The sequence below is a fragment of the Pogona vitticeps genome, chromosome 2, assembly GCF_051106095.1.
Source record: "Pogona vitticeps strain Pit_001003342236 chromosome 2, PviZW2.1, whole genome shotgun sequence".
Taxonomy (NCBI): domain Eukaryota; kingdom Metazoa; phylum Chordata; class Lepidosauria; order Squamata; family Agamidae; genus Pogona; species Pogona vitticeps.
Window position 1 is genome coordinate 179,203,901 of NC_135784.1, and position 20,263 is coordinate 179,224,163.

Here is a 20,263-nt window from a genome sequence, read left to right on the forward strand (position 1 = left end):
GACTCAGGATGCAATCATTTAGCTTGTTTTTGAACTGTCTGTGGTACAGTCTGGTTTGATCCATTTGCTGGTGACTAGACAACACACAGGAGATGCCAAATCAGCCTGGCCCTGTTTCATGCCCATTCTGGACCTTTCTGGTCCAGCAGCAGGACTGTTGCTTTTTTCTAGCTGGGCTGGACACACAAAGAGACATGTTGTGTATTTACCGTAGTATCTTCTCCAGCAGATGTAAGTAATCTATGTATGGTGCATCTCCTAGGAGGATATACTGCATTCTTGGCATTCCTTTTACCAATTGTTACATTCTTATTTTGATCTACGTTATCGTTTTTAACTTAACATGTGTACAGATTATCTTGCAAACCCATTTCACACTCATTAGGTTTACACCCATGTGATCTTTATATCACCATCTGATCGCACCCTTAGTCTTTTCCTGCAGAGATCACAGGGCAACGAAGTATGGAGGTTCACCTTGGGAAATTAGTGGTGTTTACTGATCAGAGCAATTGTCTTTGGAGATGAAATCCCTTGATCTCAGGAGCATTAGACTGTGTGGGCATGTGCATGTTTGCACATACGCAACAGTTAAGCTTTTTTTAAAAATGCATGAGATACAGTTATGCTGATGTTGCTGTTGGGTTAATATTATGATTCTAGGGTTCACTTACTTGACAACCAGCATTTGCGCCGTGGACAGGAATACACCCTTCTCTTGTATGCTCAGCCCTCCTGTTCCTGCAGGTCCTCATTCATTCTTGGGAAGGTCCAGCCCCTGCAAAGCTAATATGTTTGCCATCAGATCAAATTAGGTCAGCTGTGTTTGGCCCAGGAGGTGGAGAAAAGCGGTTGCTAGTTGGAGCCCTCCTTTCCCCCCCCCCCACTGTGAAAGATGCTGCATTGCCTTTCTCACTAATTCTTAGTGGGCGTTGCTTTGCCTTCACTCCCTACAATCCAGGCAAGAAGAACTTTGGAGTACAAGACACACAGTCACGCTTAAGAAGGATTGACTCATCATCTGTTTGAATGAACCAGTCCATCGCTTTCTTCTACAGATAGCAGGCATGGTGAGGTTTCATCACTGAAGCTCTAAGCCAGCTGGATGACATAAGATCATGGATGACAAGGTAACTGTCTGAACAGCATCTTGAGTTTTAGCTCTTCAGGAGCTGTTAGAAGCAGGGAATCTTACCCAACTATCTGTCCCTCCCTGTTTTTAGCCTTCCACCTGCTCCCCCACAGATAATGAAAAAAAAACCTTCAGATCTTGACTTCCATTCCTCTTCTGTAACCCTGCTGCAGAAGCAATACAACAAGCTACAGGGACAGTGGGTTTTGGCTACAACCAGAAACAAATGAGGAATACTCCACTCATCCAAACATCATCATGTCACATCACCACTAAAATGGTGTCTGGTCAAGAATTATATTTCTCCAGTTTGCCACCATAGTTTTGAAAAAAAAAATTAGCATTTGCAGTATTGAACATAGGCATAAATGAGTAACAACTAAATCTAGGGGAAAGCTGTGGGGAAGCAGATTGTTGTAGGGAGATGCAAGCAAAGGATGGGGTTAGTAGCTTCCAGGTTTGTACGGTACTATTTTGTGTGTGCAGAAGATCTCAAGTCTGTTCATCTCTAGTTTGATAAATGACAAATAGTGGGGACTGGAAGAGAGACACTTCCTAACTTTAGAAAGCCACTGCCAGGTGGAGCAGACAATATGGGTGTGGATGGACTGACAGTCTGACTCAACGCATGGCACCTGCATAAGAAACACCGGGGTGGCAAGATTCAGGACTTACAAGATCTACTTTATTTTGGCCAGGAATAGTGGTCTTTGTACTCCACCAACAAACGGAGAACACCCTATGAATAAACACCATATCTTAATTTATACACAGAAATGCATAATGAGAAATGTTTTTTTAAATATTTTAAGCAAGTTTACATGTGAGTGGCGAAAACCAATTCGGTGACTTAACTCCCTGTGAGGTTTTGATTTCTAGATACCAACCGGTGATGAGCAACTTCACAGTCTCTCATTTCCCTCCTTATAGTTCGCTTTCTTTAAACCAGACACCAGTTGGATGGCCCTTCAAAGAGAGAAAGTGAGGGTGACCATCATCAGATAGCCTTCAAACAGACCACTGTCCTCTCTAAAATCAGGCACATGACTGCCCTTATTTGGGGAACTCACAGTGCCTCTCCAAACTCAGCATGGTGCCCCACTATACACGCTACAAACAACTCCTAACAAAAACCCTCCGGTCCACCAGAAGATATGCACTCAGAATGAAAGAACGCTCATTATCACAGCTGTTCTGAGGGCCAGAAGCAAACATAGTTCATCGTCTTCCACACACACACACACACAAAATATCCTGGTTACTTCCACACAATCCCAAAAGCATTCTTTGTTTGACTTTATAATTTGATGTGGGAAAGTCATTTGGTTGTTAACGTTAAAACAAGTGGAACTCAGAACTCTCCCCTCATTCGCTGCAAATCACCCAGAGATTTATCAATAGATCTAGGTCTGCCTTCTGCCTCACGTACAGTTGGACAGAATGTTCAGCAACTCAGGAAGAAAGTGGCTTGGCAACCTTCTTTTACTTACTTACTTATTTACTTGTTAGATCTGTACAGGACATCCAACAATGTACGATTTCTTCATATTTCACAAACATCTCAAGAAATCTCAGCATTGTAGCACTGGAAGGGACTCTAACAATCTTCTGTTCTTAGCCAAAGTGAGAAGCCCACAGCTAAAAGCCACCCAAACGGATAGTCATGACCTCTGTTTAGAGCATTCAAAGAGATGCATTGAGTAGGGGGTTGGACTTGATGGCCTTATAAGCCCCTTCCGACTTCACTATTCTATGGTGGGAATGTACCGCTTACATTCTGCAAAGGCTGTAGGTCTGCAGCACCAGTCAGTCCTTCACCATCCTCGGGTGAGTCATAACCCTCTGCACTGGAGCCATTTTCTGGCAGGCACACAAGGACAGCCAGCCTGACGCTCTGTGTTTTTCTGTTTTCTGTTAAAATATCATCACACATCATTTCAGAGTCTGAAATCATTACTCCTTTGGAAAACAAGCTCCCAGATACCTCTGCCTGCTTGGCTGCTATCCATGACGGTGGGAGATTCTGGGACTTGTGGTCCAAAAAAAGAGAGTAAAATCTGCATAAAGTTCTGTAGCATTATGTGCCTCTGACGCGTCACATCGGTCTGCATTGCACCTGGGTTAAGGGATGCATGCCCTACTTTCCTTCTAATACCCTTTCCCTTTCTCACCTTTTTCTGAACCAGGTGTCCAACACCTCTTCCGTGGGACCTGGCCCCACCTCTAACACCTCCTTCCTTCTTTCTGATGACCGAGATGATACTCTGGCTCAAGCCGAAATCGCCATCTTGGCCTCGATCTTCCTGCTGGCCACACTGAGCAACGGGCTGGTCCTGGGAGCTCTCTTCCGCCGCGGCCACCGGGTCACCCCAATGCATCACTTCATCCGCCACCTCTGCCTGGCCGACCTGACCGTGGCTCTTTTCCAAGTGCTCCCGCAGCTGATCTGGGACATCACCGACCGCTTCCAGGGCCCGGATGCCTTGTGCCGCGCCATCACCTACTTGCAAGTGGTGGGCATGTTTGCTTCCTCCTACATCATTGTGGCCATGACTTATGACCGCCACCACGCCATTTGCCGGCCTATGCTGGCTTTCCGAAGAGGCCCAGATTCCTGGCATCGGCCAGTGGCAGCCGCCTGGACGGCCTCCTTCCTCCTCAGCCTCCCCCAGCTCTTCATTTTCTCGAAAGTCGAACTGCCCAGTGGAGCTCATGAATGCTGGGCCACTTTTGCTGAGACCTGGGGAGCCCGGGCCTACGTCACGTGGGTGACTCTGATGGTCTTCATCCTTCCCACACTCTTCATTGCCACCTGCCAGGGGATGATCTTCTGTGAGGTCCACCGTAGCCTGCGTCTGGGCCCGGAGGGAGCTTTGGCAGGCAGGGGGAGCCAGCAGGGGTCCTCCCCTATATCTGGAGCTGTAACCAAGACTCTCAAGATGACACTGGTCATTGTGTTGACCTACATCCTCTGCTGGTCCCCCTTCTTCCTTGTCCAGCTCTGGGCAGTCTGGGACCCTCAGGCACCCATCAATGGTGAGTGGGGTAATATTAAGACATGCTGAGGCCTCTGAGCTCTGGCGCACTTAAAAGAAGTATCTTAGCATGATCAGAAAGGAAGAGAAAAGGCTGACTTATAGAGGGGTCCGGGCATTGCTCCATTTTGTACTGTAAACATTGACTCTTGCGGGTTTCAAGCAGGGGTCTTTCGCAGCCCTGTCTGGTGATACCAGAGTTTAACCTTCTGCATCCAATCATGCAATTCACCAGTGAGCTGCGGATCTTCCCGCACAAATGTGTATTATGTAAAACTTGAAATGTAATAATTTTTATGGATGGGTTGATCGAACTTAAAGGCCTTTCCTAATTTGAGGCCTCAAAGTGCACCTGGCTTGTGCATAAATCCAGCGCTGATGGTGAAAGATCCAGCACTCAAAGGTTGCCCAGGGTTTCATACAGATCAGGACCTGGTGCTGAATGCACATTCATGATGCCTTATGCCAAGTCTATCCCAAGTTCAGGAGCTTTTGGCTTCAAGGCCCATCATCCTTTACCATCGGCAATGCTGACTCGGGCCGATGAAAGCTGACGTCCAACACATCTAGAAGGCATGGACTTAGGGAAAGCTGCTTAATGCAAATTAAAATATCTTCTTTGCTGTTTCTTATCTGCCACAGCAGCCACAGTAAAACATAGAAGAGCCAGCTAAGGCACTGTGGTGTTCTTTTCCATTCTTCTTCTCACCTTTGCAGCTGTGGAACAGAAACTGCAACTAGTGTTAAACTCACAGTTTTGAAAAGTATGCTCAGAGTGGATAATGCTTGCTTCAGCAGTTCTTCAGTCAAATGCAAGAGACCCAATCCAGAGCATGGAACTGTTTACCCATTTTTTTAAAAAAAAAATCCCTTTCTCTAATTGCTGTTATTTGAAACATTCTCTTTCCCAGCGGTAAATGGCAGTAGCAGGCAGACAATGCATGAAGAAAGGGGCCAGTCTCTCTCCTCCTCCTGACCCATTGAACAATCCATATCAGTGGCTTAAAATTACTGAATGAACTGGGCTCTTAATCTGCAGATCACCCAGTGGATGAGATGCCAAGCCCAGCCTCAGCACACCTTCACAAGGTGCGCTTGCCTGGGATAAATATCTTGATAGGCCTCCTTGGCCCTGTGGCATTCTAGATGGTTGCACAGTTGCCCATCTAGCCCTTGTGCGCCTCAGTCCTGTGGAGTATTTCACATGTAGGCTATGGGGCTGCAGGAGTCCCTTTCTACCTGAAGTTCCTTCCTGGTCTGTCATTGCTGAAGAAAAGTTTAAAACAAAAATTGGACTGCAGTTACCAGATGTCTCCAGCCAATGAATTCCCAGGGATTCTGAGAGTTGTAATGCCAAAGGGTAATCTTTGTTTACACTCTGAGCTAATCTGGTATTTATCCCTTCCTTGCCTAAAGCATGTCTTTTATCACCAGATTGCTCAATCACTAACATTCCTGAAAAATCTCTTCATATGCTTGGTCCAAACTATGTAATTAGGAACACACTTAAGCAAAAATAAGTTGATTTGCATGGATTACACTGACCTGTACTGTTTGTTTCTACTGCAGAATATAAGAATGCCAAATAATATGTATTTTGAAACAAGAACAGTATATAATATAAAACAGCTCTTCTAGAGCCTCGTACGATTTAGAGGACAAGGGAATACTGTTATGTCAACCTGAGTGGTTAGTTTTCAGTCAGAAAAACAGTATGGCTCCCAAGATCCTTTGGAAATCACCTCTGTCATCTAGAAGACTTGATCCTCTGTGGTTGTCCATGGGGAAGGAATTACACTCTTTTCATGCTCAGAGATGCTCTTGCGTTTACTACTGTGTTTCCCCAAAAATAAGACAGGGTCTTATATTAATTTTTGCTCCAAAAAACTCATCAGGGCTTATTTTCAGGAAATGTTTTATATATTTTTTTCATGTACAACACTCTACATTTATTCAAGTACAGCCATCCCATCTTCTTCTGGTTGCTGCACAATGGTGGAGGGTGGAGTTTCACTTAACTGGGGCTTATTTTTGGGCTAGGGCTTATATTATGAGCATCCTGAAAAATCATACTAGGGCTTATTTTCAGGTTAGGTCTTATTTTCAGGAAAACAGGGTAGTATTATTGCTGTATCAATTCCAAGGCTGAACTCTGGAAAGTCCTGCGCTGTGCCCACAGCCTAGATTGATTCCCCCCCCCTTTTTTTCTTCTTCTTCTCTAGGCCCAGCCTTCACCCTTCTGATGCTCGTCGCCAGCCTCAACAGCTGCACCAACCCCTGGGTCTATGCCACCTTTAGCAACAGCATCTCAAGCGAGCTGTATCAGATCTTCTGCCCCAGGCTGGCTCGCCGACATGTAGGATCCCTGCATGAAGACTCCATCCTGTCAGCCACTTCCTCCCTGGGACGGGACACCCTCTCTTCAGCCAGCAAGAGGCTAAGTTCTGAACAGGACCAGGAAGCTGATGCAAAGAGAAGCCTTGTGTCCCCAGTCTCTTGGTGACCAGCACTCATGTGGTGGGAAGAAGTCTAACACAACAGAACACCCTGCTTCACTAGAACGCAGCCAGTCACTTAAAACTGCTAAATGACCTTCCTTTTAACACACGCTAAAGCTCTAAACCACGTCAGGTTTAAGGGGCCCCATAGCACTGCCACCAATATATATATTTTCCCAAACAATTTTTTAAAAGTTGAAATTTGGAAGGTTTTTTTTTTCATATTTTGAGGTCATTCATAACTAGAGATGGGGGTATTCGTATTAGTGCAGGGAGACTCATCCTCCCTCCCCTGGAGTGGCTAGCCGAGCGGGAAGAGAGTGGTGCTCCGGGTGCGATTGGAAGGATGAGCGAGGCCACCGGCAGATGCGCGAGTGGATGGTCCGGCCCCAGGGGACCCTCGTGAAGTCCAGCTGCGCAGGGATATTCGTACTTGTATATGAATACAAATAACCCCATCACCGTTCATAACCTCAGACAACAAACGGAAGCTCGAGATGCAACTACATTAGGGAGTGAACTTGACTTGACTCAGTGTTTTCTACATACACCGCCTACCCGGCAGCTTTCATTGTTGAAATCACTGTACTTGTTCACACAGAAAAGAGTAATTCTCCAGGGGAGGTGTATTGCAAGATGAAGGAGATGGATTTTGCAGCTTGCCACCTGAATCCTTCAGCATTCCCCCACCTTGGCTCTTCTTCCAGCTCTGAGCATTACCAGCAGTGGCAGCAGCAAACTCTTGAGACAAGAGAGGGACACAGGGAGGCAGCTGCACAAGGAGCTTGCCTGCCCATGGGATCCCAGGCTACCAGCCTCTGCCTGCTTCCTCTCCAGACTGGGGCAAGGGTCCTGTTGCAATCGCCTTCCGACTGAGTCCAGCCCCACTAGGTTCCTTGCCCCCTTCTGCAGTTTTTCCTTGAATGCTCTTACCCGCCTGTGCCCTTTCTTTGCTTCGTTCCTCTTGGGTTATTCTGAGATCAACACTTGTGAATGGGTGTGACTGCCTCTTGACCTGTTTGCACACTCTGTTCTAGGGGTGTAGCAGGGTGATCTCCTTACAAATGAGTTGAGCAAAATGACCAGTTTGCCACTGTGTCACCCTCTGTCACAGGATCTTACCTGTCGCTGGAATAAGAGGAAGTGTTGCAATTTCTTTAGATATAATGAAATATACTGTAAATTTATTTTTTTTCCCCTGAGATGACCTAGTGCTTATCTAAATCAGCACTAAATTTGGAAAGCATTAGGGAAAAAAGAAATTCTGTTTACAGACAACAGGTGCACCTCTGAGGAGAACTGACACCCTGCCACTCTCCGTTCACATCAGATCAGGCAATCACACAGAACAGAAAGCAGGAAAAAGGGATATCAGCCAAATCAGAGCAAAATAACCACCCCTGCCAGCTGAACAAAAAGATTCCCAGTTTTTAGCTTTACTTCATGTAGTTGCCAGTTTTTAATTTGCTTTCATCTGTGCCAAATCTGACACAAACTGAGAAGCAAATCACCATATAAGGTAAGGGCAACGGTTCCCCTTGATAATTTGTCCAGTTGTGTCCGACTCTAGGGGGCGATGCTCATCTCCATTTCCAACCCATAGACTAGAGCTAGTGTTTTGTCTGAAGACAATCTTCCATGGTCACGTAGTCAGCACGACTAGACATGGTATGCTATTACCCTCCTACCGTGGTGGTACCTATTTATCTACTTGCAAACTGCTTTCGAACTGCTAGGTTGGTAGGAGCTGGGACAAGTGACGGGAGCTCACTCCATCACATGGATTCGATCTTACAACTGCTGGTCTTTTGACCCTGCAGCACAGAGGCTTCTGCGGTTTAACCCACAGCGCCACAAGATGTAGTCTCCCCTTTACTTAGCTTGTGTATAAATCTCGTACTGGTCCAAGGGAATGGGTGAAATAATGCCTGATATAGTTAAGGGGAGGGGGGAATCATTCCTTTGTCGGAAGTCACACTCCCAGGGGAGCCCTCTTTTGAGTTCCTTGTGCCAGTGCTGGGCAGGGCCTAAACCACGCAAAGGGATGTCTGCCTCTTCTTGTTCCAATCCTTCTTTCCATCTCTTTGGATGTGCCTAGCTTTCCAGCAGATTGTTCCTGGCAGAAGTCTGTATAGATTGCTTATAGAGGACTTTTGAAAATAAGCAAGGACTTGCCCACTTCTGGACAGCACCAGCTTATCATTTGAAAGACGGCAGCCTTATCTGTGAACCTGTAACTTTATTTGGTTCTTTATCAGATACCCTCATTAGGAGTTCACCTTAAAAATCAGAACCGGCCCTTCCCAGAAGCAAACTGAGGGAATGCTCCGAGACCTCTGAACGCTATTACAGGTGACAGTAGATCTTATGAGCTCAGACACATAAGATCACACTCTTACCTCAATTCACCCACATTTCAGTGTGTCTTGTGGAGGAGAATTCTCCACTGCATTGGTTACCTCTGCCATGTTAACTGCTGTGGTGTGAGGTGATAACCTCTGGATTTGCTGCCATGTTAGACCACAAAATATCATAACGGGGGGGGGGGGGGAAAGAAACAAGTCAATGATAATAGCATACAATGCACATAAACCAAAGACCAAAAGAAACAGCAGGCAGAATTACATAAAATAGATCCCACAATCCAGGTATTTCTGAAAAAGATAATAAACAACTTTTACAACAGTAAGAAGGAATTCAAATTCTAACGGCTGTACAAGCCGGACCCTTACCAAAGAATCACTGTGGTGCTGTTGTTAAAACTGTTGGACCAGAACTTGAGAGCATCATGTTCAAGACCCCACTGAGCCATGAAGCTCTCTGGTTAACCTTAGGTCAGCCACTCTCTTTCAGGCTGACTTACTTGATAAGGTTGTTGTGAGAATAAATGGGAAGACGGCCAGTTATGAACTCCAATGGAAGGGTGGACATGTAATCAATAAAATAAAATAAAATGTTAGATATATTTTTTTAAAAAAACCTGCAATAATACCTCATCAGCATATAAACTGGAGCAATTTTTATAAGTCATTTAAGCACAGACATGTACAAAAATCTATAGCTTTGTTACAATAGGACTTGAATCCCACATAAATTAGGGTATTTAATGTATGTGGGGTGCCTGTTTGTGTCTCTGAACAGGCTCCATTTGGATTTTCTGCCTCAAGTACCAAAAATCTTAACTAAGTGCTGCCAAAAACAACATTAAAACAAACAGCTTTTGTTGTAAATCCAGGGTAAAAGTCCATCCTGTTTTTCAGAACAAAAGCTAGTTAGCGTACATCATTGAATGGCTTCTGCCGAGTCAGGCAGCCATGCCCCAAGCCATGGCCGTGTGAGGCTTCTCGGTCTTATTTACCTCCAAACCAAAGCAGTCAAGAAGAATATGAATGAAAATTATAACTGCTTCGCCCAAAATTCCATGGACTCAAACATGCACACAACAGGAGGCTTTCCTGCTCACTTTGATGTGGTGTAGGGATTCACAATCCAGAAATAGATTAGATGAATGAGTAGTTTAAAATGTAAGTTTCTTATGAAGAGCTTTCAATAACCTCTCACATGCCACCAACGCACCGGCTTTGTGTCCTCAAATGTCAAGCTCCTTAAGAGAAAGAGAGTGTCACTAAATTGTGAAGCCCTGAATCCCAATGAATGGTAAGCCTTCGGCCCTTCACATGTTTTGGGCTTCTACTCCCGTTAGTTTCAGTCAGCATCATCAATGATAAAGGGTGATAGGAATTGCACTGTAAAACATCTGAAGTGGCCACAGATTCCCACTCCTGGTATAACACCTGCAAGAGTGTAGGTCAGCCTCGCTGCCAGATTCAAGAGCGAGCACATTTTCTTTGCTGTAGCAAATCTAATCAGGCCCCCATATGAAAACCTGAGGCTTAGGACTCTGGGGAAGTCGTGTGGTTCTTCACATTCAGATCTATTTCAGCCTTGCAAGGCCTTGGCAGAAGACCTTAAAATGTCAATATATACTATAGTGAATAAATGAGGAACTCTAAAATGCCCTACGATAACAGAGTGCACAAAATCAATACTGGGAAAAGAGAGTATGAGATGGGGGACAATTAACCCGTGCCCCAGTTTGGAGGGATTCCAGAACTGATCATTACAAAGGCAAAAGTGTATAATATAAAGGGAACAGAATTCACAGAGGTCTCACTCTGAGAGATCCAAAAATTATTTAACATGACTAAGATGTAGGCTTTGGGAAGTCAGCATGAAACACCCTCAGGGCATTCAGCAAATGCTGTGGCCCAACAGCATTTGCTTAATGCAGTAGGCTTTGCTAAAACATGGCATCCTGAGAAGTTCTTCAGACCCTATGAATGGCCAGCATCCACAATGGCTAAGGAAGATGGGGAATATATCCCAATACAACTGGAGGAGGTCTGTTTGGGGAAGTCTGTTCTACACAGTCTCCATTTATTAAAGAAGGGCAAGGGTAGGTCTGAAGATCAGCCATCACAACCTGCTGTCTTTCAGACACCTAGATCTGCCATCCTTGGCCATCAGCCATGCTTGATAGGAATGACTGGGACCTGCAATCCAAGATATTTGGGGAGCATCCAGTTGTGGGAAATGAGTGTAGACAGAATACTGTAAAGTGTAGCAACCATCTACCCCACAATCCTCTTGAAATTGTACTGCTTCACATGTAGATGCTTGGAAGCCAGTGGTGGCCACCTTTGGTCATCCGTGACCACCAAGTCAAACAGAAATATATGTGTCCACCAGTCTAGCCCATTGCAGGTGGGGCACCTCAGCCATTTGATGTAAAGTATGTTTCCCTGATGAAATGCTTGCCCATGTGCATTAGGTGGTCTTCTCTGTCAATCCATTGAAAGGGAGGCATTTCCATATTGATAGCCACTAGATGGTGCCCCATGTCAATTAATCTCGTTATTGCTGCCATTGATATAAAACCAACTTAGCAAACCTGGCTCTGAGCCTCCCTGCTGTATCCTATTGGACACACACACACACACACACACACACACACGCACACGCACACGCACACGCACACGCACACGCACGCGCACGCGCACGCACACACACACACACACACACACACACACACACACACACACACACACACACACACACACACACACACACACACACACACTTCTGCTCCCAGTTCCAAGAATATCCTGCCCTTGCATATATTTAGCAGGGCCTTTTCTTCCCTTGTTTCCACTCTTCAGTAAAGGTTCGCTGGGACAGTGGCAGCACCATATTTATACCCACCATCCCAACACATGTGGGCTTGCTTCATGGACGAAAATACTAGGCGGGGGCGTGCAATTGCTGAGATCCACCCTCCTCGACTTCCCTTGCCCTTAAATCTATATCGGCCAAGGCTGAGAATAGAACTGGAGTCAGATTCCTGCATGCAGACAGAGGAAGGCTGTGCAAGAGGAGACTAAGTCGGAAGACTAGATCCAACACAGATTGGACCATAATTTCAAAAACACAGGGAGCCTATGTGACAACAGGGGAAACACTGGAGAAAAAGTATAAGAAGGTGCTTAAGAGGATTCCTGAGTTTCCCTTGCAGAGGGACCTCTTGTGTCTGCAGTGGTGATCCCGAGTCCTTTCCCCCCTGGCAAGATGATCAATGATGACTATCTGATTGAGTGCAAACTGGACCCAGAAGATCCTCATAGACGGGACTCAGGAGCCATTGTTGACCTCCCACCCAAAGTGGACTCCCGGGATCCACGTGGGATCAACCAGCACCTCAAGGTAACAAAGGGAGCTACGGAATAACCTGCAACTGGTTGGGCAGACCTAGCCTTTCATTTCCTCCTGAAATCTAAAGCAGGAGTGGGCAACTTGCAGCCCTTCCAGTGTGGTTGGACTGGAGCTCCTTTTATCCCCTTGCCAATGGCTGGGTTCAGGAGGGCGGATGGGAACTGCCACCTCATAACACCAGCCAAGCCACCTAGTCCACCCGTGGATATAATGGCACAGCTCTGACCTCCCACACCACACCACCTGTGGTAGCAGTTTTGTGCTCCTAGATGCCAAACACCTTCCACGTCTGCAGTGCAACTCTGCCCTGTGTTTCTTGTTCATTTTATGTGCCTGAGCCACAGAGGGAAGAGGCCCTGGACCCTGGCTCCCCACTCCTTCGCTTGATACATCACAAAACCGAATCCTCAGTGACCCGATTTCCCGTTCCTTCCCACAGCTAGAATTCTCTGACATCCTTGCTGAGCCTTCCTCATTCCGCAGCTTTGACCGGGTTTGGACCTGGAGTGATATCATCTTCGAGAGTTCACGCCTTTGGTGCTACCGTATCATCTCCCTGCTGTGCGCTGTGCCTGTCTCCTTGTTCTCGGGCTTTCTCTTCGCCTGCCTCGGCTGCCTGCATATCTGGTGAGGGTCCATTTCCTTTGCTCTCCTTTCATGTCTCCCTTGGATCTGCCCATTGACTAACCTGTTGCCACAGGCAAGACACACAGACATTGACTGCCCACCTTGCTAATGGTCTCTCTCTAATACTTCTGTGTGGGAACAATGAACAACAACAATAACAACAACAAAGTAGGGTACATTATTCTAATGCAGCAAGTTTTAAACTGAGGCCCTGTGAGGTTTTGAGCATGCTTGTTAAAGTAGATGTTGGACTAAAACTCGCATCATCCCTCACATTGGCTATGCTAACTAGAGCGAACGGGAGATGTTGTCCTACAAATTCTAGAACTGTTTACATCCAAAGTTAGATTAATCATGGTAGACAAGGCAACTTGTTGTTGATCTTTCCCCCTTGCCAAAGGTTGCCTCAGGGAGAGTTGGTTACGTTTTAGAGAAAAGGAGGCAACAAGAAAACCTAAGAGGCCCATCCGCTGTGCTCCTCTTGAAAGAACACATTCAAGGAAATGGAAGGAGAGCAGACCCCATGAGGAGGTCCTGCGCCCCCTCACGTGCGCCACCCTCTGGGCCCTGTACATCCAGCGATTTCTTCCATCTCCACTGCCACTCCTCAATCTTTTCTGGATTATTCCCTCTCTTGGATTGCCCTTTTATCAGTCTCTTTCCACCTCATCAGGACTGGCAGTGGATGGGAGGAGAGGGAACAGGGATAAGTGGGAGAAAAGAATAAGAAAGAAAGGGTGATCCAGGACAAAGGAGAGAAGCCTGAGAGCTTGAAGGGTGAAAGGCCCTGAGCCTTTTCCCTCCTGTGTCTGATTCCCAGCTACATGGCACCCAAATCTGCCTGGAAAGTGTTCCCTGAACACACGGCATGGGAACCAGCCATTTAAGATGATTTCCTTCCAGCCTCCTCCATTCTCTCTGTTTGCTGGCCATAAATAGAGGCTAGCCAAGCCACCTAGGAATCCAAAGGAATGCCTGCAGTGCTCTCTGCTGGACAGGACTGGGAAAAGTATCTAGAGAAAGGGACACGTTGGATCTTTTTAGTGGTCTAATAAAGGTAACATCTGCTCCTGCATTTGATGCATAGGTTTGTCAAATCAGCAGCATTGTGTGCCTTTCTGGATCAGGGACCAAAGCTTGAATCCGGGAAAGTGAGCCCTCTTGGTGCCAGAGAAGCAGGAAAGGCAAGGGTTGGTAGAGAGACAGGGCTGCTGCTGTGCTAGCTGATTTGGGGAAATGAGCAGAAAGAAAAGCAACGTAAATGGGCCCCAAATCCAGGTGTAAAACCTGGCTTAGCATATAATATGACAACCCACAATGTCCTGACAGGCAGAAAAATGCACCCAAGAGCTACAGAAGCTGATTCCCTTCTGCTGTGACTGTTGGGTCACCAACCAACATTTATTTCCTCCCAAGTGTCCAAGGTTAGCCCACTGCTGATATGTAGCTTCCATGTTTTCTCATTCATGCTGTTCCTCACACACGTACGTAAAGGCAGGGCCATCACGAAGGTAGGGGCAATTGTGACTTTGCCCCAGAGTGCCAAATTTCAAGGGTGTGCTTCATCCCTGGCCACCCACAGTGCAGATATCCCCAAACAGGCTTCCAAGATTGATTGGCCCAGCAGTCTGATCAAAGGGCGAGACCTCGCTTCCAGAGCATCCCGTTTACAGCAAGCTGCAACAACTAGCAGACCAGGCCTCGGAAGGAGCAGAAGAAAGGTGGACCAGGCCTTCCTCTAGGCAGCAGAGAGCAGCTCAACCTGAGTTTTGGTAGAGCAGGCCAAGGAGGCAGCCATGGCATCTAGTCTGAGGGCTAGTCTCTCACTTGACTGTGTGGGCAGAAGAGGCCTACCTCATTGCAAGGGCAGATCTGACATGGTCTCATGTTGATATGGTTTGCTTTTGTCACTCACAGAGTGCTGCAGATCCCCCCCCCCAAGGGAAGGGAGATGATGGCAAGGTGGTCAGCACTGTAATTATTTCTTGTATTATTTTCGCATTGTAAAGGATAGAGTTGATTTTGGGGCACACTTTCTGCTGCTTGCCCTGATGCCAAAATTGCTAGTTTGTATGCGCTCTCGCTCTCTTGCTTGCACTCTCTTACACACACATACATTCACAATCTGCTGTGAGGGTGGCTCGCTTAGCGCAGCCAGTTGGGTTTCTGTTTTTGTGGAGAATTTATTCCCCATCCCTGTAATCTCTCTCTCGCACACACATAATGTATACATCGAGAATAGATGATGATGATGATGATGATGATGATGATGATGATGATGATGATGATGATGATGATGATGATGATGATGATGATGATGATGATGTCCCATCATGTCAGCTCTGACTTATGGTGACTCTTTCCAAGGTTTTCTAGTTAGAGAGTTCTCCACGAAGAGTAGCCTGGGACGGTGCAGCTTTCTCTCACTGCAGGCATTGTGTGGAATCAAACTCCCAAACCTCTGGCTCCACGGCCAGATATCTAAACCACTGAGTTATTCAGATGGCTGTGAGAATACTCTGAGGCAAATGTAACAGCAGCTGCAAAGAAGCAGTTGGTTGAAATTAGCCCTAGTTCTGGTGCCACCAAAGTTGGCAACCAAGACTAAATCCATGAGGTTAAAAAAAGAGAGTTATAGAAAATGAATGTAATCACAAAACCAAATGCAGTATTTTTTTAAAAAGCAAATGCAATGGGGAAGTTTTTGCATGAAAATTTTCCTCTGTGGGGAAATGAAATCTGCTGATACTGCACAAAGAAAACCATGTCAGAAGAGAAAATTTAACCTAATCTTATGCTAAACATGCTATTTTTCCGTGTGTAGGGACATTTTTAAAAGTGGGAAACTATTCAAGAAAAGGACAACTTAACGTGGTACCGTCCGAACAGAAATATCACTTAATTCTGATTTAAAAACTGTCTGTACTCAACAGTTTATTATACACGTTGTCCTGCAGATTATACAATAAGCAAGCCGATATACAGTATCTAGTGAGTGGAAGAGAAAGAAACTGGCCCTTGCCCTTGCAGGCAGCTGCTTCTGGGTGTCTCATAAGGGCTGCAAATAGATTGTCGTTCTTGCCTTTTTACTGCCAGAGGTGGTGATTGCGGGATTTTCTATGTCTTATGGGTCAAAACAACTTGGCTATCTTTGGGTGTTGTACACTTAGACTTTGGCTGGAGGGAACTGCCATTTTCCCCTCTGGGCCTCTGGCTGCAAAAACGTTTTGGGCCTCCCTTGCCAAAGCCGTGAAGAGCGTGCCCTGCCTATTAAGGCCTAAAGGAGGGAAGCTGTTGGGGGTGGTTTCGCCTTGGAGTTGGAACAGAGACAAGTGAACCTGGCATTGCATTTGCCCTCGTGGGACCGACCAACCTCTGATGAATCCTCCCCACTTTCTTTTCACAGGTGTGTGATGCCCTGCATCCAGCTCTGCACCATGGCAATGCCCCCAGTTCGTACCCTGTGGGCCAGCATCCTGGATGTCCTGGTGGCCCCACTCTGCACCAGCTTAGGACGTTGCTGCAGTGCCATTTACCTCACTGTTACTCAGAAGTGACACCAAGAGATGGCCCCTCCTCCCTAAAAGCCTGCGCTACCCATACTCCCTTCTCATTCCATCTCATTGAGACTAACTGGACATAACTCAGATTTCACACGAGAGGACAGAGTTGGGGCAGGGATCTTTTAAACTTGGGTGAGGAAAGTGGAACTGGGTGGGAGAGGTTGAAGAATGAAGGAAACGGTGCTCCAGAGGGAGGTGTCAAACTATACCACTGTATTTTGACTCCCTTTCTTCTGTACCTTCGCCCAGACCTGCAGGTAGGACTTCTAAATGGGGCTTGTGGTGTTCCTTCCTCCCTCCCCGTTTGGAATCCAGAAACACAAAAGGCTTGGTTTCAGCTCTTCCTGCCTCAATTCCCTAACATTCAAATTGGTTTATTTATACCAGTTAATATCTCCAGCCAGTCCCAGACAGCCCAGACAAGAACTGTTTCAAGAGAAGATTTTTGTGATTAACCCTCTGTCCTGTCTGTCAGTGAGCAGGGCTTCTTCATGGTGGGGAGTGATTAGCAAATGGAGTAACTCATTTCACCCAGAAGAGCTGCAGGAGAACTGGGAGGATGAGCATCTTACCTTTTTGAAACACACCTTCAATGCTAGACATTTTGGAATGGCTTTAGGGGGGATGTTTTGATGCTGTTGTTGTTCACCTCAGAACCGATTATTGCTTTGCATTCGATCCCAATATTTTTGTATACTTCCGTATATTTATATATTTTGATGTTTTATTTGTGGCTGGTCTTTTGACTGTAATAAAGTGTTATCTATCTATCTATCACACCTTTATAAAGATCTGCCCCCTGTTTTAATAAAACAAAAATGTTTGTTTTTCTCTTGTGTGATGTTTGTTGATATTTTTTTCTCCTTTTTTGTGTGTACCAGGTACAATGGCCATTGCTGGGAGTGGGTGGGATCTCTATGTAGTCGTCTGCCTTAACGAGGTGTGTGGATCAGTGGGTGGATGTACACACAAGCTAGCCCCACATATTTACCTGAGGCAAAGGATATAAAGGTTTCTCCTGCCCAAGTCCATATACAGAAGCTGAACTGGGCTGGATTAGCAATTATCTCCTACACTGGCCATGGGAATGTCCTCCACCAAACCTGAGGACTTCATGCTAGCTTTGGGGGCTCACCATAAGTCACAGGTTTGCTTTTCAGGAGAGAGAGAGAGGAGTGGCTGAGGTGCTCAGGAGGCATGGCTAGAGACCCAGCAACTGCTTGTTTAACCAGAAGTAATGCCTCCCTAAATTCAACACGGCTTGCTTCCAAGTCTGTGCACACAGGATTTCATTCTCTCCCCCTTGAATCCCCATCCCTCCCTAATACGTGCAGATAGATCTGAGAGGCAAATAGATGCCTCCACAATGCCAGGAAGCGCACCTTGAAGTGCCACATTTCCTCTGCATGCTGCAGTGGCTGCTGCCAGGAACACCGCAGGCTGCAGCTGGTGGTGCTCATCATCAGGGTGCCCCTTAAAGCTCTAGCTGGCAGTAAGCCTGTTGCGTGCATCTATGCACTGAGTGTAAGGTTACGGGTACATGCCAGCCCCTTCCAGCCACTCCTGTGAGCTGGTTGGATGCCACTGTACAGCTCTAGTCTACACATTTACTGTCAGTGCCAGAGACAGTTAGTGCACTGGATAACCTTATTGCTCTCGTCTTGTCCCTGCAGCAGTCATCAGTGCGCCTTAAAGCTTGCGCTCATGTAGCAGCCCCTGTGTAACTCACCAGAGGTGGTCAGTGGTGGCTAACCCGGCTCCAAGTGACTTAGCTCAATTACAGTGTCCATCATACTTTTGCACCATGGCCTTTGTTGATTTCTCACTGGAGAAACTGTGGGGAGTGAGTGGGAATCCTGTGGCCCCTGGCGCATGTAGGGCTCCTGATCCACATTAAGTGCATATGACTGCAAAGTACTGCATTCCAGGTTTAACAATAAACATCTTTGAACTGCAGAGCTAGAAGGGACCCTAAGGATCATCAAGGCCAACCCCTGTCAAGGAAGCACAGGAGGGAATTGAACTCCTAACCTCTAGCTCTGCAGCCAGATATCTAAACCACTGAGCTGTCCAGCAGCCCCCTTCAACCTTAAGCAACCTAGGCAATGATACCCCAAAAACATCAGGGGGACTACAGTGTGAATAGCCATGCATGGTTAAGGTGGGGGTCAACAGAGAATTGCTGCTTCAAGGCATTGTTAGATATAGTAAGCAGTACAGAAAGGGGAAGGAGGAGACAGAGTTACCTTCGATTCATATGGACCACTGACAGAAAGGGAAAGAGAGAGGGGCTGTCACGCAGAGAAAATATATAAGCTATAGTGTCAGAAAAGCAGTATTGCAGACTTCAGCCATATGCTGAGCTCCAGCTACAACCATCTTCAGCTCTGGTTTATTAAACCAGTTTCAGAGTGCAACTCACTGTGCCTCTGAGTAAAACGTCCATTTGCAAGAAAAAGGCTCTTTACTTCTGCGCACATGCCCTGTTCCTTTCAACAGTCATAACAGAAAAGGAAGCTCTTGATATCTACAGCCCTAGCCCAGTGGTTCCCAACCATAGGTAAACCAGGTGTCCTTGGACTGCAACTTCCAGAAACCCCGGGCAGTATAACTGGTGGCGAGGGTTTCTGGGAATTGCACTCCAAGAACACCTGGGTTACCGAAGTCTGAGAACCCCGGCCTAGCCAGATACCAGGTTCAAGTCACGGTCCTAATTCATGAGTTTCCATTATGGGATGGTAGCCATTTCTGCCAGCTTCACTCTTATCCGAATAGCTTACAGTACTTCTCTAAAAGACAAACATCAGGTTACTGACAGGGTTACTTCTTGTTGGTTTCCCTCAAAGGCCTGCTAAGAGAGCTGGCCCTACCCAACTGGCAAAGGCAACTTGTGACCTGAGCAGGGAGTGCCTCACACCAAAATGGTGAGGTGAGACACCTTACCTGCACTGACCCCAAACTACCCTAGCCCTCAGCCATAGTGAGGCAACTGCCTGCAAGCAGCGAAGGATCCGTTATTACTTACTTATTATTACTGGATTTTTTTTATGCCAGATGGGGGAAAAGAGGAGCTTATGGAATTCTCTGCTTCATATGCCAAAATAACTTTGCTAGCTTTGGATACCACCCGCCTTGACTTGTCTGAAGAAGGTCCTCTGCCTCTGGCTGCAACAGATGGTGGGCCAGCCCTGCTCGGCAAACTGCACCATATTGTAGTGAGCGAGATGTAAACCCAAAGAGCTGCAGGAGTAGCAGCAGCTTTTAGAGCAGTTGGTTTCCCACCCACATACCCATCGGTTGTGATTTACAGAGCACACCCGATTTAGACTGGTGCATACTTTATGGTCTTCATTGTGCTTATCCTGTCATATCCCAGTGAGATTAGATTACTAGTATGCATTCTGTTTTACTTAGGCAGAGAGATATTCCATGACTGCATGAATGGGTCTGCGGCCAAAGCAGAACTTCAGCCCAGTTCTATGTCCTCCCTTGGGGAGGGAAAATACGCCAGAAGCACAAGAAGCATTCGCTAGAGAGGAAGGAGGAGAGATGAAGATTCGTCCCTCATGCTCACCAAGCCAAAGTATTTCTGTCAGGCTTGATTAGGCCGAGACATTTTAAACTCTCAGAGCTGGCACA

At 46.5% G+C, this 20,263-nt stretch overlaps 2 protein-coding genes across 2 annotated transcripts; both read left to right on the forward strand.

Moving 5' to 3' along the window:
- The first annotated feature begins 2,893 nt into the window (after positions 1 to 2,893).
- AVPR2 (arginine vasopressin receptor 2) lies at positions 2,894 to 10,043 on the forward strand. The gene is made up of 3 exons (XM_072987091.2): positions 2,894 to 2,959; positions 3,319 to 4,168; positions 6,390 to 10,043. The coding sequence occupies exons 1-3, from the start codon at positions 2,894 to 2,896 to the stop codon at positions 6,668 to 6,670; spliced, it is 1,197 nt and encodes a 398-aa protein (XP_072843192.2). The 3' UTR covers positions 6,671 to 10,043.
- A 2,010-nt stretch (positions 10,044 to 12,053) lies between these two features.
- LOC110078663 (caveolin-2) lies at positions 12,054 to 17,453 on the forward strand. The gene is made up of 3 exons (XM_020793056.3): positions 12,054 to 12,425; positions 12,874 to 13,061; positions 16,468 to 17,453. The coding sequence occupies exons 1-3, from the start codon at positions 12,291 to 12,293 to the stop codon at positions 16,616 to 16,618; spliced, it is 474 nt and encodes a 157-aa protein (XP_020648715.1). The 5' UTR covers positions 12,054 to 12,290; the 3' UTR covers positions 16,619 to 17,453.
- Positions 17,454 to 20,263: the final 2,810 nt, after the last annotated feature.